Genomic DNA, 27291 nt, shown 5'->3' with positions numbered 1-27291 from the left:
TCATGTGCTGAGAGGATTAGATGTTAGCTAAAAACCAGTAAAGTCTGAAAAAAGTAAAATTTAGTAATCTCACAGCTAAGTGCGTGGCCCCCAGAATGAAATTAAACCACAGGCTGGTTCCATGTGAAGTGTAGTGTGAAAGCCAGGCACCTCAGAGCAGAGTTTCAAACTAGCTGTGTGCCAAAGTGAGCACTAAACTCTTGGTGTGGTCTTTAGAAAGGGGGATTGTTTTCTGGGTTTTTTTGTGCAAGTTCAGCAACCTATCAGAGCTGAGATTCACCCAAACAAAGCTGCCTACCTAAATCCCTGAGGGTAGGGACCTAAAATTTTCTTCTCAGAAAACAGGCACAGAAATGAGCTCTATATTTCCTCTTAATTTTGTCTGCGAAAGCTAAGAGGGGATGCTTCTTCACCCCTGTTAATGTTTTAATTTGTACTTAGATTGCCATTGTAGATTATGTGAATGTCTCAACTTCCTGGATGTCAGGTCACGTTGCCAAGCAGTCTCACTGTGTGTAAACTGGACTTTAAGGTCTCTGACTACTCCTTGCCATTCAGCCCATGAGACTGGTCTCAAGCCCATTGAAATTTAACTATTCCTTCCTCCTCCTTTGCCCTCCAAAATCCATATATTGTGGGCATTGGATCAGGTGCAAGACCTTGCATTTGGCTGCATTGAACCTCATGCGATTCCCAAGGCACACTTAGAGTTTCTCCAGGTCCCTCTGAACTCCATCTCATCCCTCAGCTTCACATTATCTGCAAACTCACTGTGGGGGCACTTAATCCCACTGCCTGTGTCACTGATGAAGATTAAACAGTCCTGGTGCCAATGCAGACCCCTCAGGGACACTACTCAGCACTGGAGAGACATGTAGTAGGTGGCCTTCCTACCTACCAAGCTTTGTGCAACATCTGGAAACTAAAGACAAGAAATGCTGAAATCTCAGCTCTCCTGTTTAGAGATTCTCTGGGACATGATATTTTAGGGGCAGAATCCACTAAATAGAACACATTATTTTGGAACTCTATTTTTAGCTTATTTATTTACGACTTGGCAGACTCCTGGTCCGGAGGGGATAACCCTGGCCCTAGTGATAAGTTCTAACAACTACATGTTTATGCACCAGTAGGTATCAGGAGGTCAGTCATAAAAACCTGTCAGTTTGTATTACTTCTCTGTTGACTCTCTATCAAAGCATGAAGGAAATGGGAACTGCCATCTTTCTCTTCCTACCACTGGGTAGTATGTCACGAATTAGATAAAATAAGCTGATTTCTTCTTATATTGGTGCCTTTGAGAACTGGAGAAAAAACAATTAAATTTCTATCTAGTTAGTTACTGAAGCAGAGATACCACTTTTGCAAGGGAAGGCAATGAAAATAACGTAGAATACATGCTGCTTCTGGGCTTTTTTAAAAACACATAGGCGCACACTCAGATGCTTGTGAATCTAGTGTTGAATTCTGGTCAGGTCTCCCCTAAGTAGATCTGTTTGGATATTAATGAATTGTTAATTTTTAAGTTATATGGAACAGGGAAGAGTGAAACTTGCATCGTCTTTAGTATGTTCAGGTCACTTCCTTTTGATACCAACACTCAAATCAAAGAAGATGAATGAGATAAGAGAATATCAATGATGATCATGGTTTCTTCTCCATATGAGAAATTAATACTCTGTTTAACACCCTGCCTCCAAATGAACTTCCAGTTATTTGATATTGATGTCCGTGAGAATGAGCATACACAATTAAAACATGTAAACTATTCCATGCTTCTACCTAAAGCAAAGCCAGGCTCTGAAGGGTCATGCCATTGGCTGAAATGTCATCCTGTTGAAGAAGAAAAGAGTTTGGAATTCCCTTTATTCCATTGCTCACGTTTAAACGCATTTCATGACACTCTTAACTTTTCTATGCAACCACAGCTACAATTAGGGTAGACTCCTGTTCTTAAAAAAAAAAATCCCACTTTATTGTCTATCTAGAGGACTTGAGAGCTTTGATTTCAAGTTAGTTTTTTGATAGGACAAGCTAGAGAGTGCAAAGTCTACAGCAGAAGAATAGAGGACTGAGTTGTTCTGAGCTTGTATCAAGAAACCAGATACTAAAGACTGACAATTTTAAAGACCTACAATTCTCTCTGTGTGCTCCAAGCACTACACCATGCAGAACAGACACTGCTTTGTCTCAGTTCAGGTAGACCCTGTATATCAGGAAGGTATCCAGGATTATTTTGATCATTATCTGGATGGAAAAAAAATTTTACTTTTTATAATGAAACCAAATGCATAGTAGTTTCCTTAGAGCTATTTATGATAGTAGTAGTCAAAGTGGAAAAAACTGTAGCTTGTTTCTCTTTATTTTACCATAGGTTTAAGTAACTTTTGAGTTTTTCACTCTTAAAATCCAAAACATGGATACCTTGGAAGTACAAAAAGGATTACTTGAATAAATCTGTGATGTATACCTGGCAAGTGGACATTTTCTAGGAGTGCAAAAGGATCTTTTCAAGTAGGAAAAATAAATTCTTAGGGCAATGGTTACTTCATACTAAAAAGGTGATAACCTTTACACCCTACATTTCCTAAGGAGACATTTATTATCCCTGAGTGCTGTGCTTATTATCATAGGAGCAATGTGGAGCACCATGTTTCCTTTTATGTTTGCAAGACACTGCTCCTTATGGTTGATAGGTTAGATTATTCCCTAGGACATTCTTTATTGTGAGACTCATCATGTGCAACATAGACTGTACTTCTTTTTTCACATCCCATCTTGACCACTGGATTCAGCTGTTATATCTATATCTATATCTATATCTATCTATATCTATATCTATATCTATATCTATCTATATCTCTAATCTATATCTATATATCTATCTATCTACATCATCTACATAATTTACATCATCTGTATCTATAACAGTGTGTATCAGCTCACAACCTGTAGGATCTTTCATCTGCTGCATACTACATAATACAGCTGAAAATATTCAGAATCTCTGCAGCTTCTACACCATGTGCCCTGGGCAGTTTGGTGTCACCTCTTTGACTGATTCTAATGAGTGCTTGGAATACTGGCAGAGGAATGAGGAGAGTACTGGCAGTGTAATCCTGCTTGTGGTCCCTTCAGATCAAGGTGCATGAATATTTTTGCAGGGAGAGCCAGGGAAGCTGCTTTGAATCTGTACTTATTCTGCAAGTCTGTTGAGACTTTAGGACACAAAGGCCTGTGATTGTCATCTGTACTGGAGAGGGTTGACTCAAGCCAGAAGGAACTGAGTCCAGACCTGACTCCTGCCAGATGTTGAACCTTACTGAATAAGCACATTTACAGGAGTCTCAACAAGGAACTGCTTGCTTAATACAAAGCATATTTGATCCTCAGTACACTCTTTTGTCCTTGCTGATATGCCACGAGATATAGAGTGGGCTCTGTGCTGACCTGGCAGTTACTGATGGGCTTCTTGCTGCTTTCAAATATCACATGTGGAGATTATAAAAAGTTCACATTCATTCTAGAATGCCTCAGACCAGGGATAACTTGATAGATGATTTTAAGAAGCAGAAGACCTAATCCAGGAGACACTACTACTGAAGCTGGGAGTTTCAACAAAAATGTGTGTCTATGCATGTCTATCAGGGCACCTGGTTTAAAAAAAAGCTTTACAAATCAGATCCTTCAGTGTGCCAGACAGAAATCAGGTGTTAAATTCAAGTGATTGGGGAAGATCTCATTAAGAGGAGGAGAATCCTAAGAACAGTCACCAGCACCCTCCAAAGAGCATCTGTGCTATTTTGATATATTATTTCTTTGAGGACCTAGAGAGTGATCCAGCTACAACTAATTTTGTACGTTCTGACACAACATAGTGCAAAGAAATATGAGAACATCTCACAGTGGTTGTCATTGCACTAGTAGAAAACAAGCTGCTTGATGTGGATCCATATATTCTGGGCTGAGCTTGACATAAGGCTCTCCTAGTCTAAGAAGACATTAGCACTGAATCTTTCCTGATTTTCTGTCTCACTTTCAGCTGACAGCTCCTCTGGCAGTTAACACATTCCCAGAAATGGGACTATGTAGTTTCTTGGCTTTGTCAAGGCTACTGCTGCTGTCTCAGGCTCTTTGGTAGTATGTACACAAATCTTTTAGGAAAACTCTGAAACTGTAGATGCTCTGGGTTTATGGCACTCTAGGGGAACACATTGTAATTAGAAAAAAAATAGAGTTCTGAACATGACCATTGTATATTTTAGTTAGAAATGCACAACTGTAACAAAACAGACAATGGTATGCCCACAGTATATTTTAATGTTAATATATGAGGATTTAAATTTTTGAAAATAGGTCTGAGCTGCTCGATAGGTGCACTTCTGTGAGCTCTTTAAGTTATTTCAGTCTCCTCTGCAGCAACTTTGTCCATACTTATCCATGTTATGCAAAACTGTTTTCTTTCTTAAAATAGTTTTCTGTGTGTTTGAGCTTTCTCACAGATTCATATTCGTTCTGGTTTTAAACATTTTGTAGCAACACTGGTAGTTTTTTTTAGGCTGTAGGTGCACCATGTCTCTAGATCCTCTTCCTTAGCTGGGGAGGAAGGAAACTGCTTTTTCCAAAGCTTTGCTTGCTCTCTTAGTCAGGGGATGCCTTCACTTGGCAGGCACTGAGGGTAAAAATCGACATTAGTAGTCCAAGGTATCACTTACTTGGCTCTTTGACTAATGCAAAAATGAAAAATCAGAAAGGCTATTAGTCAATTTGCACAATGTAGCTTGTTGGCTGGCAGGAACACACCAAGAAAGACCCGAGCAAATTCACAAGTTTTCTGTACGCAAGTTGTCCAAATTGTCACTTTTTTATACTTCTATATGTCCTGCAACTTTACACAGAGAAATTTCGACGGCATTAGAAAACAGAAAAGGCCAAATACCACTTCTGGCAAACTAAGAAATCTTAAGTGAATCACTTTTAATGATTTAACAGGTCCACAGAGTCTGAAGTGACTGGTTGTAGTTCATAGGAGGCTACTGTTGTAATGAAAAGGTGTTTAAAATTTCATTAAATGTTTACAGACCTAGAGGTGAAGCCCCAGCAGATTGTCATATACAACATAAAGACATATTTTAAAAAAAACATGCTACCTGTTGTGAGCTTTCAATTGGATCATATCAGGTCTCAGCTACAAGGATGACCTTAGTGGGTGATTTCCTTGACATGTGTAGCTCACACTTTGCTTTGCTTACTTTGTTTAAAAATAAATTTAGATTTATACATTTTTCATGTTAAAGCAGTAGGGTAGCTAGTAAATAGATATTTTTAGTAAATAATTGCTCATCTTGTTACCAGTTGACTGACAGCAAATGAAATCCTGCAAGGATTTTTTATACATACTAGTGGTAGTGATACAGCTAAGTGGCTACTTGGTAGGTGAGAGCTTTGTTTGTCTAGGGTTTTAGCATAATCATTAAATCACAGCTTTCTCTAATTGCTTCAGCTGCAGCCAAACTCAGTTGGATGAGATTCTGAAGCAAATGGAATTCTGTCACATTCAATATCAATGTTTGCTTTATTAAATAGCATTTCTCTGGGGGCCTGCATAGACTTTTGGAGTTTTTAATTTGTTACAGTATGTAGTAGCTGGCTTCTGTAAAGGAATTGTTCACCAAGCTGCAATTTTATTATTACTATTGATGCCTTTTTACTTTAAATGAGGTTGACAAGATAAGAGATGCCATTTAGAAGAAAGCTTTACTTACTTTGCTCAGTGAAGACTGAGTTTTGAAAGAGAGCACTTCTTGGCATGCATAAATTCTCCCATTTCTTTTGAAGTGAAAATTTAGAGTTAATAATTAAAACAAACACACAAACCCACTCTGTTATCACAACCTCTGTGCTTCATTCTCTCTATATTTCTTTCAGTACAGTATATCCTTTGATTTAGCAGCCGTAACAGCCTTGTCAGTGATCTTTTACAGTGTTCTACAATATTATAGCAGCAATAACAGTAAAAGTTTTGATTCTAAGTGGATTTTTCATGGCAAGCGGGTGATTCAGACATCTCCATTTGAATCAGAATTTTAATTCGTAAATGCAAATGTCAGTTTAGAAACTGCACTGTTTTGTGCTTCTCACCACCAAAACTTGCAAACCATTGTGTATGAATATGTGAGAATATGCAAAGTCTGGAGCCCAACTCATCCTCACTTTGTCAAAGCAACCTGAGCTGCTGATTACTGTTCCTTCATTAATGAGGCCTGGCTGTAATGCCCAGTAGTGAGTGTTATGTGCTTGAGAAGGGCAGTGCTACACCACAGAAAAGGAGCAACTGAGTGATCTGACTGTCACAGGATAATGCATGAGAAATGTCACTATTTGATATGTGTTGTCTTGACCCAGGATTTCCGTATATTTCAGATTACACAGGACATAGGAAGAAATATATGAGCAATTCTGTGTCTAGTTTAATTGTATTTTGTACAGGAATTTTGTATCCAAATACAGTATGAGATAAAAAACAGGCCATGAGGGCCTTCATTTGCAACTGTTGCTAGCCAGGGAGTAAAGTTAGGAAGCCAGGCAAATAATCACATCTTCTTCATTTAAAGTATTTAATACTGGCAGAAGTCTTTAACCAGTTCTCCAACTTCTGTCTGCCACTTGGAGCTTTTTATATGAAACAGCAGGAACCTGGCAGCCTGGAGATCTTTGAGCATTGTGAGCAAAAAACTTGAACATCATTTATAGGTTTTCCTGCCAAGACTGTAAAAATCTAGACAAAGTAGATACAATTGTTTCACCCAGCCTTTCACGTGTTTTTGTCCTTCACTAAGCCCTCAAAGCCTCAACTAGTTTTCTTCCTGACTTTTAAATTCTTGGTAGATATATAGAATAGGATTTATCCTACCTACCTTTATCCCTAAGAAAGTTGCATGGCTAGACTGAACCATTCTCTAGGCTCCCTCTACAGACAGTGAAGAGACAGAGATCTGCAGGAGGCTTTTTATCTCACATGAATTTAGACAACTGTCTTGGGGTGAGATGAATCCCAGCCCTGTTGTCACCCTCTAGCTTTGATTCAGCAAATGTAACAAGTTCAATTTCCATGCTGGGATTTGGAGCCTTGCATAGAATATTCCAACATCTGATTTCCACTTAATTTAATGGAAAATGAATGCATAAGTCTTTTAATTAAGTCTTTTAATTTGAAAATCTCTGCCTTAATGTTTGATTAAGTCTGAATGCACATGTATTTGTATATTAAAAAATTACAAGCAATAAATGTAGCTGTATTGTTTTCAAATACCTGAGCATCTGATAACTGCAGCTGATTAGTGGTTCAAATGGCCACTGCAGATGATACTATGCCATAGTGTTGAAAACAAGAACAAATAAAGTAGAGTCTAAAATATAGACTTAACTTAATACCTCAACACTATCTTTTTTCTTATCTCTCTCTTAAGTAGAATTTAGGTTCTGAAACACATTTAACACAGATAATATTTGTGGATAGAGTGACATCACCAGCTGACAAAAATGCCTGTGATTACTAGTCCTAATAAGTAGAGAATGCACACAGGAATTAACTTGGAATGTAGTTTTGCTATACTAAAGAAGTAATCCTTTAAAATGATCACAAGAATGGGGCTTCTGATACAGGTTGAATAAAAAATATGAATGAACTTTTAAAGGACATAATTTGCAGGTCACTGTAACTCTTTTATGTAATTATTTGTTAATTACCACGATGGATTTTTTTTGCTTAAAAAATATGCACTGTTTACGTAGCAAAGATACAGAGGGGCTTTTCTATTACCTATACATAACAAAGAACTCATATTTGTGCTTTACCATTGCTTCTTGCCAAAATTTCCGTAAGGTGCCATAATGTTTACTTCTCTGTACTGTCTGGAATTATACTTTTACAATTTCTTTGGGTGATACCTGGACACTCTAAACCACAGTTATATTATTAAACAATTAAATGTGGCAATATATAATTTAAAGTGTAGATATGGTTGTAAAATTTAACAAGAGTGGTTTCTTCAATACTTCTTTCTTAATTGTTTTCTCTTTTTATGGCTAGTTGTTGCTAAATTAAGGTTTTGTGCATGAGATTTCCTGTCCTCCATAGGAGAAGGGACATACAATATACTTGAATTTGTCCACTTCCTATGCCTTTCCAAGAAATAACAGCTCTTTGGTTAGAGCTGTCCATAATTTTGATATGCTCTTACCTGGTTGCAAAGCTTAATAGGAAGTCATAATTTTGAGTTAATTAGACTTGCAGACTACCGAAAGCATAGGTGGATCTCAGCTCAGCAAAATATTTAAACATATCCTTAATTTCAAAAGTCTCTTGCTGCGTCTTAGCAAGGGTTTTCTCAAAGTCCTGTAGGGTAGAGTTGTGCTAGAATTGTGTATAGTGGTCTGGGTTGGAGGGGACCTTAAAGATCATCTGCTTCCAAATCCCCTGCCACAGGCAGGGGCACCTTCCACTAGCCCAGGTTTCTCAGAGCTCCAGCCAGCCTGGCCTTGAGCACTGCCAGGGATGGGGCATCCACAGCTTCTCTGGACAACCTGTGCCAGTGCCTCATTACCCTCACAGTGCTAATTGAAACCTGCTGCCTTTCAGTTCAGAGCCATTTCCCCTTGTCCTATCAATACCTGCCCTTGTAGATAATCCCTCTCAGGCTTTCTTTGTGTATAGAGAGATAAATATCTCCTCACCTATATGTCTTTTCAATCCATCTAATCTTTTCTTATGATAAAATCAACTCTTTGTAGCTGCATTACCTAGCCCTTTCACTATTTGATACTTCTGCAAGACTACAGAATGTAACTGGAAACATGGTTTGTCTTACTTACAAACTATTCCCCTTCCTACCTGGATCACCAGATTCGCACGAGAATAAGGAACAATACATAGCAGAATAAGTTTTTTAACTCAACTGAAGAGCCATTTATGACCTCTCAAAGTACAGTCTGTTAGATCATAGTTTAGATTGTAGTTCTTCAGGATCAGAGACCTCTGAAGGTCCCAGCTTTCTACTTGTCTCCAATACACATGGTGCTTTTGTGAAGCTTCAGTAATCAAAGAGGTGGGGAGAGTCCAGTGTGGAATAGAGGTGTCAAGGACTGTCTTCATCATGTTCCAATGTAGTATCCTGTCAGTAATAATTTTATTTTCACTGTAATAAATGATAAGGGGATTTGTGTTCACTAAATTTTAGAGCCTTGGGAGTTGGTGCAGTTGCATAGATAGACCTAGAGAGACTCATTTACTAATATTACTGGGAATATGAGTTTTTTTCTGTGCCCTAGTGACACATAATATTTGATGCTCTATATTCACTCATGGCAATACTAGTTATTGCCTTTTCATTCGGATAGATGGCATAGCAGCTTCCATTTACTCATAGAGATGGAAGTAAACAAGGTAAAAAAGAAACCAGGTCAAAATGTCAGAATAAAATAAGAACATTTGTATGGCTGACGGTAGTATAGTAGATAATAGACACACTTAATATTCCATCTCTATAAACTATTCTCAAAGGCAGAGGCTGTGGGGTATTCTCTGGCAGAACAGAGAAATGTAACTGTGGTTCATTTTTGATAAACACAAAACTCAGGTCTGTGATTTGTCTGCAATGATCATGGATTGAGAATACTGCTAAGAAAATCTATTACTGTTTCCAGCCAGCTAGAGATATTTTCATGCCTATTGAAAAAAAGGGCTCAAATTTAAAACAATTTTGAATATGGATTTAATATGCACCGTATCTATAGCAAGCACTAAAAGATACTCTGCTGTGGGTGGAAGTGTATATTTCTGTTAAAAACTGCACAATTTGGTTGTTAATGCCCAGTCTTTTTGTTCTCACAGCCAGAATATAGGTCTTATCCTTAGAGACCAAATGCAATCTTATCCCATATATTTTAAAAGGAAAAAAGGGCATCTTCTGCTGGTCAATGACGATACTGCTGTGAAATCTCAAGGTTGATGCCACATTGGCAGTAAGAAATTGGTAGTGTGTGTCTTAAGCCCAGCTTCACTGCTCTTTTCCCCCCTTTCTTTCTCCTATCCATTCTTGTGCACAAGTTTCAGGAATGGAAATAATGAATTCAAATTAAAGAAGCCAGTGAAATGACACATTTCATAAGTTAACTCCTCCTGCTCTGTACTGCTTACAGATGAATATTTAGCTGCAATCTCCTGTCTGCTGCAAGTGAATAGTCAAACATGAACACAGTGGATATTTAAGAAGTCCTTTCTCTTTTGTCCACAAGCTTCAGTAAAATTTAAAGACTGACAAATAATAGGTTTTAGAGGCATTCTTCTCTGATTCAGTTATTAGACTGAACCAAGTATGTCTCTGTCTGATCCTTTCCTGACAACGTAAGTTAAAAATCTCTGTAATTTTAAGCACTACAATGTAAAAGGATATCCAAATTGTTACACATGTAGTATCTGTGTAGATGGAAAAATTGGGTGACTTAGATGTAGTGGAATAACCGTTCTTTTATAGCTATGTGTAGACTGGTCTTGCTCTTTGCCAGCCTAGTGAGTGTAACAAATACACTAACAAGAGGTATCTAATTTGGGCATACGTTAGTGAAAGGGGTCAACCATCCTCCTGAACACAAGAAAAATACTTGTTGTCCTTATTTCACTGATAGCATATTTCAGTTAATCTGAACCCCTGGTAAAATTTCCCAATGTGGACTTGCTATTTGTGACATATAAGTGACATTATCTCAAAGCAGTATATCTACAAAGCTGAATTGTATGGCCAGTGTCATTGCATTTTTTTGCCAAAATTATGCTGATTCTCATATGCCGGGGTTCAGAGTACAACAGGAAAATGGCATAAATCAATTTGTATATTTTGCAAAACCTCTCTCTCTTTCTTTTCTTCTTTTTCTTTTTTTTTTTTTCTCCCATTTGTATCTGAAATAAAATAATTAATGCTTGATTTTCTGTTGCCTGATAGTGTACTGATTTATAGGCAATAAAAATAGGGTCCTTGATATATTAGGCATTTCCAGTGAATGTGTAAGAATAACTCCCTATTATGGGCCTTTCTCTGGAATTCCTTTGGATTTTTAAACCTACTCCAGATTTACATGAGAAACAGAGATGTTGCCCCCATTTTGCACCCCAGTCAGTCTCTCTGAGGAGGTGTTGCTGTGGGGATCTGTTGCATGACTATATTCCGCCTTTTCAATAAAACAGAGACTTGGTGTTGTTTCTTTACTGTACAATTGAAGATAAGTTCCTAAGTGGAATGTAAACAATAGTTTAATTAATTATTAAGTGAGCTGAAGAGACTGAGATGTTTTGGGCATTGAGCGGAGTTTTGGCAAGAAGTTGCAAGTGTATAATGGAACAGAAAACTACTTATGGCCAAAGCCAAGTCTTAAAATCTTTCAGCCAGTTTTACTACACATTGTTTGAGAGATGGAATCCAGCCACACTAGTAAGTGAAATAAAAGAATGCAACACCATTGAAACTGTGAATATGTGTGAAATAACAAATGGAAGGAATAGAGTCGGGTATTCCTGGCAGGGAAAGGGAGATGGAGATTCTGTAAGATACCACTAGGTGCAAGATTAAAAGTATATTTAATTCTGTGTAAAATATGCTTTATGTTTTAAATAAAATAAATGAGATAGAATAACAAATGGAAAACCAATGGTTCTTAAAAACCAGCCCTGAGTAACCAGATTGCTCCTCTTTTTCAGGTACTTTTACTAACTATAGGGCACCACATATTCCTAGCAAGGATACTGGGAAAATAAGAAAGGTGTACATCTTCTTGCATAACAGACAGCCATATATAGGTTTCTCACCTCCATACATATGAGCATTCCATTCTCACTCTGTTCATACTATTCCAGAAAAACCAATCTAGGACTCAGTATCTGTAGTCCATACTGAATGTATACAAATAGAAAAAAAAAACCCTATGCGAGATTAAAAAAACATTGTTCTTTGCAGGACTTGCTCTACAGATGAGTACTCAAATTTCCGATTCTACAGAATTAAGATATATATATCCCTAATAATTTGTTACTCATGTGCAATTTGTATCAGAATCTTAAATATGTTAGGTAGAGACAAGATTGGTCTAATTTAATACTAATGGGGAAAATTACTGGTTTCTTGTATTTGGACATTTTATTTTTCATGGTTTGTCTGTGTGCTTTGAGTATAAACTTCAATGTCAGTTTTTTTTTATACTTGTGAGTTTTGTAATTTGTAATGGCTGTGGAGTTTTTCCAGGTGTATCTAATGGCAAAATCTTATATTGAACTGCATTTTGAAAGCTCAAGTGTAGTTTAATTTGCTTGGAACAGGAGGAGGGAAGGAATGCCATTCTTTCCTTAGGGAGACAGCAGTTCCTTGTGCAACATTAACTTAAAAGAATATGTGACACATATATGTTGCCAACAGGAATGTAGATGTATAGAGTTCTGAAAATAGTAAGTGTCAATAGAGAAGGGTTGCAGATGCCAGAAGAAAAATGTAAGCTCCCAAGCGCACTCTTTTTATTTTTGCCTTGTCCAATGCCAAGACTGATGTTTAAAATTCAGGCTTTCCCTAAAAAGTGATTATTTAAAAAAAAAGTCTGACTTCAGAACAGATGTGTTTCCTGTGTGTATTCAGAATCTTTTTATTTGTTTCCATAGCTCTGTTTGAATATACTATTTACACCTGCTACACATGTGCAGCCAAAAGCAAAGAGAGGGAGAAACCAAATTCAGCTCCTCCCTGGGCATGAGCTGTGGAGCTGCTGTACAGGGGCAGCTCAGCCAGAGGCTCATGGGCAGCAGGATCCCTCTGTCCACTCCCCTTGGGAACACAGCAGTTGTGCTCTGCAGCTCCTTCCCCTCTGCAAAACACTAGCCTAGAAATCTGTAACAGGGCATTAAACCACTTAACCTGCAATGGCAGCAAACTGAACCAATCATTACTTCTTCTGTCTGTGTTAGCCACCAAGGACAAATGTTCACTCTTCTTTATAGCAATCTTTTCATATAGTTGAGGACTATGTCATCATGTTCCCTGTGAGCTTTTTCTGTCACATACAAAACACAGCTAGATCCTTCTGCCTTTGTTCTTTTTTGTCTTTTGGGGTAGGTTGGTTTGTTTGCATGTGTCTTTAAACTCATTGATTCCTGTGGTTCTCAGAAAACTAATTCCTTTAAGAGTGGGTGGCCCAGACTTGGCCATAGTACTCCAGAAGTGGACAGACTATTCCAGCTGAAGTCTTTCCAGAGATGTGTTTGGTGGAGTGGAAGGGTATTATATCTAAGACATTTCCCTTATTTCCAAGAGCAATTGGTTGCAGACATATTTGCTTTATGATCTGGAGCATTTGCTATAGCTTATCCAGTATCCTCCATTTTGTTTTTGAACTTTTGTCACTTCACTTTATTGAATTTCATCTTCATTTCAGATCGTTTCTCTAATCTATCAAAATAATTTTGAATTCCAGTTCTGTCCTGCAAGGTATCTACATCCTTTCAAATGTGATTTCATGTACTGACTTTTTACATCAGTCCATTCTGCCTTCCAAACCATTAAGCAAAAATAAAAGAATTTGGAGAAAATGCCATAGTCTCAGTTGGCCTCATATTCCAGTTGCAAGATCTATCACAGGCAAGTGGAAAAGCCTCATTTAGCTTGCAGACTCTTAATCATGTAAGTGTGTAAGGTGTAAAGAAGAACCCAGCGTGACTCTCAGATCACACAGTGAACATACGGGACTTTTAGATGGAGGGGGAAAAAGAACATCATTGTACTTAAAATCTGATTACCTTTGCCAAAGAAATCAGAGTCAGGAAAAAATACTGAAACGGTAGGATTCCATTTACTTGGAGACCCTATTCAGAGCTGAGCCATGGTTCAAATTACAAATAATACCAGGGGTGGAGGGGATCAGAGGGAACAATGGCAGTTGTGGAAGAAGTCGTTTTGCTGCTTGGGTACCTGGCCACAGCAGCACGGCATCTTCACTTCTGACCCAACTTGCTGGCTGTCTGTGCCCTCTTCTCTCCTCTGACCTATTCTCAAGTTTATTTTAATACAAAATATTTTTAGAGAATTAATTTTTTTTGGTTATGTTTAGGCCATTATTTCAGTGTTTGAGCATGTGAGTGCACTATGTGAAAGGGAGGTTGCCATGGTAATTTCTCATTATTGTTGAATAGAAAAATAATTACTCTGGCAAAATCCCCCGTAACCTGTCAAAGCATAAGTTAAAGATGCCTGAGGGCAGCCTTGCCTTCACCATCCCCTTTTTGGAAAAAAAAAAAAAAAAAAAAATTAATAACTGGGTCCTTTTTTGGTTTGGCTGAGGACACCTCATTTGGTTTTGTTCACATTTGGCTTTGAGAGTAGATGGGCCCACCTGTGACAAGGATGGGGCAGAAAATTAATCAGCAGAGCATTTCCAAGGTTGACAGGATTTATACACTCTTTCTTAAAGTTGGATTTTCTTTCTGGGGTGGCGTGTTGCATTTTATATTTTTCCTTGTTCCTCACCTATAATATGCAAAAGCTTAAGATAATGACCTTGGACTGTGTTCAAACTGTGAGAGAGTCTGAATGTTTCATCTACCCAGGGAGGGAATCTACAGTAATTCCATTTCCACATTTCCCTTTCTTTCAAGACTTCTTGAGAGGCAGCTTGAGTGCAGATATGTGTGGTTTTGAGGTGAGGCCCTGCACTTTCCCTGCTCTTCTCCATCTTTCCCACATGCAGTTACATCCTGGCTATGTGATGCTCTCCTTCTTGTTCCCATGTCATTGGATTCTGCATGAGTAGCTCCAGTGGTACTCAACTACTGCATTAACAAGAGCTGCAAATGTGGTGTGTGGCGCTGCTGAAATTCTTCCCTCCACTCTTCCTTCCCCATGACAAGCACGTCCAAAAGGTTAAATGGTACTGCAGCCCCTCTTTAGTCAAATGGCAGAGTGGGAGCTCAATTTTGGGCAATGCACTCTTGCATGGGGTTGTAAAGCAGCCCCCAGGCTGTGCTGAGTGCAGGGCCCCGTGCTGAGGTGTGCTGAACACCTGTGTGTGTGCTCCATGCTCACCACTCTGTGTTTCATGCTCACTGCTGTGGCTGCTTGGCTACCCAGCACAGCAGTGTTTGCACATGGGAACTCTCATCAGGTTTACACCAGGAAAGAACAACAGCTCTCAGTGACAGCAGATTTCTGAGATGTGGGGACAGCTTTGATACCTCTTTGTGTGACTGAATGGCAGGGCTGTATGGTCCTGTCACTGCCAGGTGGGATGAGCCTTGGCAGGGAAAGTGTATTACAGCTCTGACTCAGACAAGAAGTCTCTCTAGGGTCTCTTGTAGGAACCAGATTGTTAAACCTGTCCTTACCATTTCTCCATTGGATGCTTGACAAAAAATCAAAGTGAATTTGAGAGGCAGGAAATATACCTTGCTTAACATTTTGGAGTGAAATCCAAAAGTAACATCATCAGGAAATACAGCAGCAGAACTAAAATCTCCAGATTGCTCTGCATGTGTACATAATGAATATGATAGATGCATATTTTCTTTTAAATTGGCATTTTATCTCAGGATTTTTTCCCTGTGAAGCAAACAAATGTTTTCTGGCTTAGATCTATATTGGTCAGGCATTAAGAGGTGCTGAGGTCTCACTGTGCTGAGTGAACCTGACCTTGCACACTGGAAAGGAAGGTGCTGTGAGTGTGAGAGAGTGGCTCTGAGGAGTGCAGCTGGGGCATCTTCAGAGGTGTATTTCCAGCTTTGATACTGACCTTGTGTGCTACAAGTGATTTCAGCCTTGGGGCATCAAAGGAGCAGAAGAGACTGGACCAAAAAATTGTAATCTTGCTATTAAATACATCTACAGCTTTTGAATGAAACATTTGGTGGGTTTGTGTTGCCCAACTTCTGTGAAAACCCTTGCAAGTTGGACCACTTATTTAGGTGCTAGACATTGAGGTATGGGTGCCTGTTGTTGATCATTTGGGTCTGAAGATGCCTGGTTCAATTGTTAAAGTCAAGAAATTACCTGTAGTGCTGTGTTGGTATATGTTTTACATTGCCCACTATTTTAATAATTGCCACGTTCCAGTTATGTGTATTACTGTAAGTCTAAGTATGCACAAGTCATCTTAACACATTTTTTTTACTTCTTGTATCACGCTTAAAAGTAAAGATTTCTCACAACAATTACATTTAATTAACTAGCTGGTATTTAATTAACCTGAAGTAGCATTATATTTGTATTAAATGCATTGGAGTACAATGGCCATTATATTTAGTTCTAAATAACTTTCTTGTAATCTTATGCTGATGACGAGGTTATATAGCATTCTAGAATTAAGTACTGAGGGATTTTTCATTACTAGGACCAAGTACTTGAGACACACAGCTCAGAAAAGGAGGGAAAACTCATAATTGCTTTACTTGCAACTGATTTATAAAACCATATCTAACATTTGGGAAAAAAATGTTATGGAAAAGAAAGTTTTTGCATATTTAGTACGCTGGATAAAATGAAAGACAGTTTATTATACAGTAAACTAAACACTTCAGGTTTTTCCCTAAATTAGAAATAGAACTTTATCTAGGAAAATTAGTTTGAAATGTCATATAGACATCTGCACCCCAAAACCATAGGTGAAGAAGCCAAACTAGGTGTGATCCTGTTGAATTTCTTTTACAACAGATGAACATATTTTCATTTTGCCTTCTGTTAAGTGAATGATCTGTTGCTTCCTAGGATAGTGACAACCTCTGGTGGGATGCCTTTGCAACTGAATTTTTTGAAGATGATGCAACCTTAACACTTTCATTTTGTTTGGAAGATGGACCAAAGCGATACAGTAAGAAATGTATATTTTTTGTTCTAATGTTAAGTATGAGTTTCTAAAAACAGTTTATCTGTACAAGACAGATGCAGCCCTGGCAATGACAAAGTCACTTGTGTATATTCAGTGACTATTAAGTTACATTACAGAATTCCATGAAATGGGAATTCATTTTTATAGAATATAGATTTATTACATGAAAATAAATTATTTCCTAGTGGAATGAAGCAAATAATAAAATATAATCTTTGGAATTTTTTTAAATTAATGTGCTTTGTGGCTGTGCTTGCACTCTTTGGTAATTTTTCTTCTGCAAAAATTCAAGTGTTGAGTCTTGTGGGCAAAATTGCTCACAGAAAGGGAACTTTGTAGCAAATACCAGTATTTTTGCTGGAAGGGCTTCCAAAATTGAAGAGGGATCAGAAAAACAACAAATTAAAATCTATCTCCTTGCTGATGTAGATAAGTATTATTCCATAAACTGTGTAAATCTATGCTGCTTGCACACATTAAGGACCAGCCTTGGATGCTGTCTGAGCAGCAGTGGAAGTCTAGAATACTCTCAATCAAGCACTAAATGAAAGCTTGAATAAAAGTGAAGCAGTGAATAAATCTGATGGCATTGGAATCCATTGCCTGTATGCACTGAGCAGCAAAAAGGGATAAAATTCATCAAACAAATTGTTTGAAGTGAATAATTCACTTAGATTTAGCACCAAGCAACAGAGAGAGAAGTAAACATTGAAAAACTGCATTGCCAATTGTTTGACTCCATTCAGAGTGACCCCTGCTTCATGGTGACAGATTGTGCTCTCTACTTAATGTTCTGAATCTTGTGAGGTTCTTCTTTTTCATGAGAATGATTGTCAGCGTATCACTCACATACTTCTAATTCCTATTATCAATTATCTCAGGTATTTATTTGACAAGTGTTGCCTTCTTCAGGAGAAAAAATAACAACCACTTTGAATGCACATTTCTGGGATTAGTGTTGACAGAATTACAGTTTCTTGCCTTTCAAAGCAAGTGATAACTCTCTAAAGGTCCGCAAATTACAGCCTATAGCAACGTTGGTAACAGCTGATCTGTCCTGATTAGGTTGAGTCAACTTGTCAGATATCAGATTTGCTAGTTGTGTTATCAGTCCAGAAGGCACAGATAAATCAGCAAAAAAGCAATTAATGTCCAGTTAGATCAGAGGGAGTTGTGATTCTGGAAAACAGTGCTGCATATCAAAGTATTTGTCAATGTGTAAAATACTCCTGTTGTCACAAATGCTTGATAATGGTTGTATTGTCTGTAACTGGGACAGTTTGTCGTGTGGTAATGCTGTGATTCTTAGCATTGTTGCTGATAAGAATGATTGAAAGATCAAGTTACTGTAGCCATGCTTTTAAAAGTGACTAGTACACAGAATTTTTTCTCTGGCTTTAACTTCTGACCTCTGCACAAACTGTTGTTTGGTTTATTCTCAGCATTTGGAATTGAAGCTCCACATTTAAGGCTCTTTGCTGTTAATTCATATTTCCTTTGTTAGTTAATATGTACGTAATACTGAACTACAGTATTAGTGATGCTTCTTGACATGAGCAATATTCCAACTCAGAGAAACTCTGAATAGCTTTCTGGTGACTGTTGTGGTTTGAGACTTCCATTGCCTTCTGAGAAGGCTTTGAGAGCAGTCTTGAGGCCTCTGTGCTGTCCAGGTCCCTGCTTGGGGACACCTTTGGCATTGCTTGTGGTGGCTGTAGAGTGGAGGTTGCATGTTAAGAGTAGCTCTCTCTTCCGAGCTGGGAACTTTGTGTCCAAAACCATGTCCAGGAGTTGAGAACAAAGACTGCTCTCCTTACAGGTCTCTGTTTTGCTTACCCCAAGCTATGCTCATAGTCTGCTATTCTCTTATGGATGCTCTTGGCATCTCCCAAGAACCATAAGGACACCCAGTACCTCTATTCCAAGCTGGTGAAATTGCTGATCAGGGGCTGTGGCTCCTCTTAGGTGAGTATGGCACATGGTTGCAGCACAAAGCCTGGAGTATTGAAAGCAGTGAAACAAAAGTGCCCTTTCCTTCATCTGTGCTGTCTCCAGCAAGACACCTGCCTCCTTGCCTAGTGTGTATGCTCTTTGAGATGGAGAGGGCATTAAACACATTGGAACTGGCTGAGAGGAAAGAGAAAAGACAAATTGTTCTTACTCTTGCCGGCACAGACTGTAATGGAGGGAACCAAGATAAGGCCCCTGAAAAGAGAAAAAGGCATCCTATGAGAAGTTGTTTATAAAGTTGAAAGTGATGAAAGATGCTGACCTCTTGCCTTTGCTGTAGGGTTCAGGTCAAAATTGCCTGCCTTTGTCTTGCTTCAGCCTGTGAGAGCTTTGCTTGCATCTTTGACATTGGTTGTGGCCACCACCTTATTTTTTTTGCTTTGGGCAATGGTTTCCCTCTTCTGAGATCTAAAATACTCTCTTTTGGAACAAACAAATAAGAAAAAAAACCCTTGTAAGTATGCATGTGTGGAAAGGACAAAAAGTTTTTTGCTGTCCATGGCCTCATTTTTCTCTGCATTATGGCAATTCCCAGTCCATTTCCCCCCTTCTTCTCAGAGGCTATCCAGAACTTGTATTAAGCCATCAGAGACACAAGAAGCATGATGTTTTGCCCCAGGTTCCTCCTTCAAAGCCCCTGGAGAATGTTGTGGGAGGCTGCTGGGAACTAAGCATGAGTGCAGTTCCCAAATTCCTTTGGGGGCTTTTTTCCTGTGGTTGCTTTAAACTTTTCCTTTTGTATCATTGCCTGTTTCACATCTGGCTCTCTCTGTCCTCTGCTCTTACCTGAACAGTCCAATTCTACAGCCAATGCAAATGTTTAGAGCAGGCCTGTAAATCAGTGTTTGTGTAAGTGGTAGAAGATTTTTTTCCTTTTGTTTCAACTTTTAACATTCAGTTTTGTCTAAGAGATTGTAAGGGTTGTGAACTCACTTTTTTTTTTTTTTTTTTTTTGGTCTCAGGACACAAAGTTGCTTATTTACTTTCATGGCCCAAAACTAAAGCTTTATGAACAACATGAAATACTTCGAGGGCTTTCATTCATGTTTCATTCATGTTTTACCATGTTTTACAGCACTCCTCTCTATACTGAGAAAAGAAGTTTTCTTCCCTTTGCTGTTCTCAATGTTTCTCCTCAGCTGTCAGTTCTGAGACTCTTTCATTTGTAGGGAAAAATAGATATGGTTTAAAATGGGGATTTTAAGTCACTGGGTTACGTTTACTTTGCTTCACATCAGGCAGCACTATGTACATCAGTACATTGTACTGTACTCGAGCTGGCTTGAAATGTCCCTATATCTGCACAGCACAGCATGCAAAGATGTAAAACTTGCTTATGCCCTGGGAAGAGCAGAGGTTTGTTAGTTCAGTGATCCACTGGTGTTAATTAATTTGATTGCAAGGTTTGTTACACCTAGACCTAGTTATCTGAGCAGAACAATATTCTGCCTTGGATAGATGTGACTTGAAAGCCCATCTTAACTTTTTCATGCAGAGATTCTGTGTCAGACCAGAAATAGCTCCTGTGCCCATCTTTGCAGCTCTTTTTGTCTTTCTTCAGTATTTGATTTCTGTAGATGCAAGAACTTTACCTTCTGCAATCCTTTCTCCCTGGCACAGCATTCCAGAAAGAAGATACTATCTTCTTTCAAACAGCCACTGAAAATATGTTTTCCTCTGAGTTGCTTATACCCTTCAGCTATTCTTTTGGTCTGCTATTATCTATAAACCCTGCTCATATTACTGAATTCTATGTTGAAATTTTAATGAAAATGCTGCAGAAAATAAAGATATATTTTAAGTTAACAAAGGTGTAAATTATGCATTTCTCTAGTCTGCCTTCTTGGCTACCCTGAGATGGAGAGAAACCTCACACATTCCAAAGCTTAAAGACAAGGAAAGATGCCCAAAAGCAGAGATACTACCTGTCTTACACTGCATTGAATTATAGTCAACAGAAACTAAGAAGTAAACACATGAAGTTCATTCTACAGTGAAAGTAAAAAGAAATTTGCTTTAATATATTATGCCCTGATTTGTTTGTTCAAGAAATAAATAGGATTTAAACAAAATCGAAAAAAGAAAATATGCCTAATGGAGCAGAATTTTTGTTTCCTTGTTGTGGATAAAGCATTCAAAGAGGCTTCTATCCCTGTAAAAGAGTAAATACTAGACTCTGATCCATTGTTGCCCAGGTTCTTTGTTTCTCAGAGACAAAATATTTCCTGAACAGATAAGAGAAACAAGTTTGATTGACAGCTCTTAGCAGAGTCTCATCAGCTGCTGTGCTGACAGCCTGGTGATGCACACTGTGCTGATGTGGTAGGGACTGACAGGTGATTGACAGCCCAAGACTGTGGAGACAGGAAAGATGAAGCATGCTCAGTAAGAATAATGTGCAGTGTTTATGCAGCACTGCAGAGAATAGGAGCTAGAAAGTTAACTCTTTCAGGGAAAGTGCTACTTTAATGCATAATGAATGCAGTTGCCACTGTACAGAAAATTAGAGCTTGTCTACATTTCTCTCCTGTTCACTAAATGATTTCTGTCCATGGAGAAGCTATAATACTGTGAGGAAGCAAAAGCATGAGCTATTACATTTGTAGCTGTAAAAAAATTTCATGTGTGGTAGATATGATGGAGTCCTCAAAATGGATTTATTTAAGCTTATAGATGTAGAATATATTGAGAATCTCAGGCACTTTTTATAGGCTTTCATCACACAATTTTATATGGCATTGCATAATGTTACATAGTAGAAATTTCAAAAGGAACAATTTGTGCTCTTTGCTCTCCCTATCCTTAGGAAAATACAGTGATTTCAGTTTTATTGTTGCTCTGAATCTGTAGCTGATAATTGAATATGTATTTTCTGTTATAATTTCTACTGCAGTTTGTGTTTGGAATATACAAGGAACTATAACATGCTTTGCATTTTACGCCCTTTTATTTCATTTTCTCTACTTGGCTCATGAACCCTATTTGATCTTTCTTCGTTTATAGATAGATGGATAGATAGATAGATAGATAGATAGATAGATAGATAGATAGATAGATAGAAAAGGAAGGAAGGAAGGAAGGAAGGAAGGAAGGAAGGAAGGAAGGAAGGAAGGAAGGAAGGAAGGAAGGAAGGAAGGAAGGAAGGAAGGAAGGAAGGAAGGAAGGAAGGAAGGAAGGAAGGAAGGAAGGAAGGAAGGAAGGAAGGAAGGAAGGAAGGAAGGAAGGAAGGAAGGAAGGAAGGAAGGAAGGAAGGAAGGAAGGAAGGAGGGAGGCAATAGTTTCAGAGTGAATTTTGGGTCAAGTGGCAAAATCATACACTTTCAAGTGCTTATCTGAGTTTTTCTAAAAAGTGTATTTTAGATTTTACTATGAATTATTAAATTAATACACAGCAAGGAAACTGCTACAGATTAATTGTGATTTTATCCCTGTTTTTATAACCTGTGCAATGCAGGTAACTTTATAGCACTTTTTTGAAAAACTTTTGCAGGGTTAATGGTGAGAAGCTACATCTAGTGAGTACTTCTTATAAGCATAGTTTGGGAATAAGCAGGGAAAGTTCATCACACATTAACCACTTGCATAGCTATTTACAAAAAGATGGTTTGAGGGGCCAGCATGCTGCATTATCACCCCAGCTTTCTCTAAAACTGTCATCTAGCTTCTCTCCTATAACTCTTAAAGAGAAAATTAAATTTGCCTAGAGAAGCAGGTTGTTTTATTTCCAGGAACATCTTCTTTCTTTTTCCCTTTATTTTTTTTCCCCAAGAAATCACAGTCATTAAACATCATTTGAGCATTCAGGTACAACAGAGTAAATTGGCCTAGCTTTGTAAGACAGATCATTCTATGTGACTCCCTGGTATTCATCTTCATATAACACTATTCTAGGTTTGGGTTTTTTCAAAGTTTCTTGGCAATACTTTCGAATTTAATTTCAGAACATAGGTAAAAATTTCATTAAAATTGGATGTGAGAGGTCCACAATTGCCTGGATCACCACTAGCCCCTCCATCCTCCAGCTAATGATTTCTAATTAACAGTTACTTTCTAAAATTTATGTTTTAAAGAGTTCTCAATCAATTTTACATATGCTCTATGAAAATTGCAAATTAATGAACTTTAGTAAGAATATAAGTAATGCACTACTAAGTTGAGTGCTTTATAGGTGTCTAAGTCTATTACAGCCATTCACTTACCTTTATCACCCAAACTTCTGTAAGCTTATCAAAGAATAAAATGAGATTTGTTTGACAAGAACTATTTTGCATAAACCCATATTGACTGGCATTAATTACATCCCTTTCACTTCAGTCTTTGTCAGTTAAATTCTGGATCATTTTTTTTTCACTATTTTGTCTGGGCTGATATTAAGCAAGTGTATTGGGTTATGCTGTTCCCTGACTGTATAGTGTCCCTTAAATAGCAGCACAGCAGGGTTTTTTTAATTCCCTCAGTAGTTTTTAAATTTTTTTAATAAATACTTTATAACATGAGATAGAAATGTGAAAAACCCCTTAGAACTGCTAATTTCTAAACATTTACTTCTCATAGATACTATTTAAGATCCATCTTACCTGCTGATGGACTGGAAAGCACTGGAAAGATCAACATTCTTTCCAAAATAGAATAAAAAGGCTTCTGATATATTGATATTGAAAGTTTTTCTGTTCCAAATTAAGATTTGATAAATGTCAAGGTCTTATTTTCTCTAGTTTTTATGGATATGAATTTTTCACTGCCGACTTCAGCATCTCATTCTAATATTTTATATTTCATAATATGTTTTTACAGAACATTTTCCCCTTTTTTATCTTTGCTTTTATTTTTCACAGGCATCATAATTATCAGGATTTTTTTCCCTTCTAATTATTGCCTTTGTCTTCCTACTAACTTTTTTTTTGCCAAAATTGTTTTCCTTTTCACATTATAGTTGCATCTTTAAGGTATCTTAGGAAGTCTCTTTAACAGATTCTTAATTTTCATGCATAGTTCTTTTCTGTATTTTCTCCCTGTCAGATGAACTGTGGTGAATCCAGTATTCTGAAGCACCAGCTGTATCCCTTCTACTGACTGGGATTGCCTTTTCTTTGTCTGTACTGAATGTGTGTTTTGGATGGCATTTGTACAGAAACGTGGTCTGATTGAAGAGTGTCCAGGGGAAAGCTAAAGTCTTGAAATAAGACTTACTAAGAAAAATCAAAGAATTTGAGTTGGTCAGTCTGCAGAAGAGAAGACATGGCAAAAAGGAAAGAGGAAAATGGGACATAATAGCAGGACATATGAAGGAAAGGCACGTGCTCTGTTTCCATAGCCATGATGAGCAGGAGAAGAGATGCAGGCCTTAAATTGCATTAAAAAAAAAATTTAAAAAGGGGTTTCACTCTTACTGGGGATAAAAATGAGGTGCTTGGAGAGATTCCCTGGGGAGGCTGTGGTGGAGCCTCCAGTAATCAGGAGGTTTTCTGACCTTCACCTCTGTTTTCTCTGAAGTTGCTGGTCCCAGAGCCGGTGCCAAATTTCAGTCCTCTATTCAGTTCAGTCTCTGCCATCATAACCAGTTCTGGAACAGGATGCTAAACTTTTTGTGATTAAAAAGACCTTGCTATTTCTAATTTTCAGTTGTAGAATTAATCTTTTTCTAATACTGCTGGCTAAGCAAGACTCTGCACTTGCATCTTCCACCAGTTTCCTTCAGAAAGAGCATTTTTCTCCATATTACTGGCAGTTGTTGAAGGAATAATTCCTGCTAGTTCCTGATTTCAATTAGCAGATATGAATTAGGCTTTCACCTCTGGCAGCTGCAGTCTTGTTAGCTAGCTTAGTGTTCCTGCACCTCTGAGTTATCAATACCTTCAAAATACAAAAGAAGGCTTTCACTGCAAAATGCCAGCCACATGCAACGTGTGTGTGTGTTGCCTGTGTGTACACACACAACGTCAGTTAGGTACTCTGTGGAAAAGTTTATAATGGAAACTGTTTCATCAGCTTCTTTCTCAACTATCCTAACAAATAATGTAATATTTCAGATATATTACAAAGGGGGATCTCAGATTTCTTCTGCTTGAAACTAAGCATGTTGTACAAATCAATATGGGAGACCCTGTGTCTGTGAAGTGGTACATGGAAAAGGGCTACTAATGTAATAAGGGCTACTAACTCCTAATGTGAATATTGTGCAATTATATGGAGCCTCTAATTGCAATTTCTGAAACCCCAGTCAATCAGATTGGTTCTGGTGCTGTATAAACAAATTAAGTGATAAGTCCTTTTTGGGAGAAATCTTAATATCATAGGACAGGATACATTAGAGGTGTCTTGGGTCAGTTCAGAAAGAATAAAGGCAAAACTAACATGAGAGAATCACCGTGACTTACGGGCTTTTTCCCTGCCCAATACAAATAATCCCTTTGTTGTAGTTCGCTTTTGTTCACCAAAATGGTCCAAATTATGTAGCATTCAGTTCTTTCTGCAGGAGGTGATGTTAATAAAATGATTGAAACCCATGCAAAATAATGGAACTTAATAGCTTTTTACGTCAAAATATTAACCAATTTTTCACTATTTTAAGATTCAGGTTAAATAATTTCTTAATTGTTTTGTGTGCGTAGTGTAATGGCAATTGTGAGGAATTGGTCAGTATTTTTTCTGTTTTGCTGAATAACTGTGTTTGGCTTCAAATGTTGTCAGTACGTTAAATTAATTTTATTTTATTGAGAAATAAAAATGTTCCTATACTAGAGGTATTTTAGGATTTTTTTCCATGAAATTGAAAATATTCAATAGTTATTGCTTCAGCTTTTAATGTGATCAAGTGATTTTTAAGATGATCAATTAATAAATGTTTTGTTCTTGCAGAAAAATAGCCTAACATAGTTACAGAGTTCCTGTAAGAAAGAAGACTGGATTAGAATATTCATGTTTCCCTTAGTAGTCAAAACTCTTTTTCCTGTATTTTTCATTTTTTTTTCTTTTATTTTCTTTTGTTACACTCATTTTTCTTTTCAGAAGTGAAATATCTCACTTTATGAATTACCTAAGCAACACCATAAAAAATATGGAAGTTTTGTGGTAGGGAATATTTTCATATTTTTGTCTCATTTCTAAAGCAAACAGAGGCATTTAATTAAGTATAGTAGTTTTATCCACAATTGGTATAAACTATAACACTTCAGAGCACATGGATAGCCTGAAGGTATTGGAAACAAATTTCCTTTCATGGACCACTGAATAAATAAATTATGGCCAGATTTTTTTCTTCCCTTTTTGAATCTTCAGGTATAGGCGATCCAGAACAAAATTCCTAATTATTCTGGGACATATATGCATATTGTGATAAATTTATAATAATTTATAAATTCTGTATTGTGCATTTAGTCTTCGCAGTGCAGTTAGTGGTGTTGCATACTTCATGGCTTTAGCACACTGTCAGGACAAGGCTTGTAGGCACAGATGATCTTTTTTTAAGTTCAGATAATAAAACATTTGCTCCTCTACCTTCAAATTTAATCTTGCACACCTGTATGCACACACAAATAGAACATAGTCAAATACACAAACATGCATCCTAATATAGTGTAGGTTCTATTACACAAAATGTGCATGCTTGTGTTTAATGTACAATAAAACTTTATTAAGGCTTTTACATTGTATTTCTGTGATGAAGCAGAGCTGTTCCACATGATGTACCTTACTTTTAGGCACTAGGTATTTACTGTAGTGCAATATTTTAAATGGCTTAGGAGAACACAACATGCAACATCACCAAAAATTATGGCATCTTTATAGAAATACATTTAAACTGGGTCAGCTGTGGCTCCATGATTAGTAGAAATAGACCCAAAAGCTGATTCTGAACACTGTGATACTATTCCCAATTCCATATTGAAAGTTTCCTTGAATTAATGCAGTCATGAGGGCTTTTTTTAAGTCTGCTATGTATGGGAAGGCTCAGATATTATACAGTGACTATCATTCTTTATCATATTGAATTCTGCACTCCAAATTACATTACCTTTAAAATGTTGCTGACATTTTGCTGTTGCACTATTTTGATCCATATAGGTTTTATACCATAATATTTTAAGTTCATTCTGGTGCATATAGCAGTGTAAGCAGTACTTTGCATTTCTTGTTTCTTCTCTCCTTATTTTCACAGAGAAATGATCTCTGTGAAGTATTTGCTTAGGACTTTTCAAGACAAATGAACTCAATACATAGATACTATTTAAAGTTTACATCAGAGAGGAGAGTTCATAGGTATATGCACAGGATTTGGAACAGGATGATTAAGATTTATGATATTCCTTAGTTTTTGTGGAGCTTGAACTACTTTTCTACTGAACTGCTGGGAATATCCTGGCCCCTGAAGGA

General features: G+C 37.5%; 1 protein-coding gene across 16 annotated transcripts in view; it reads left to right on the top strand.

The window, feature by feature from the left end:
* The window catches only part of LDB2 (LIM domain binding 2), a 363991-nt gene that overhangs the window by 205441 nt on the left and 131259 nt on the right, over positions 1–27291 (top strand). For all 16 annotated transcript variants that reach the window (XM_088163192.1, XM_088163182.1, XM_088163184.1 and 13 more), the window contains one exon: positions 16788–16890. In XM_088163192.1, the coding sequence (XP_088019318.1) occupies positions 16788–16890 (103 nt within the window). The remainder of the gene's footprint in view (positions 1–16787; positions 16891–27291) is intronic.

Source organism: Sturnus vulgaris, chromosome 4 (assembly GCF_052056855.1).
Source record: "Sturnus vulgaris isolate bStuVul1 chromosome 4, bStuVul1.hap1, whole genome shotgun sequence".
Classification (NCBI taxonomy): Eukaryota; Metazoa; Chordata; class Aves; order Passeriformes; family Sturnidae; genus Sturnus; species Sturnus vulgaris.
Note: the sequence above shows the minus strand (reverse complement) of the source record. Positions and strands in the feature narration are given on the sequence as shown.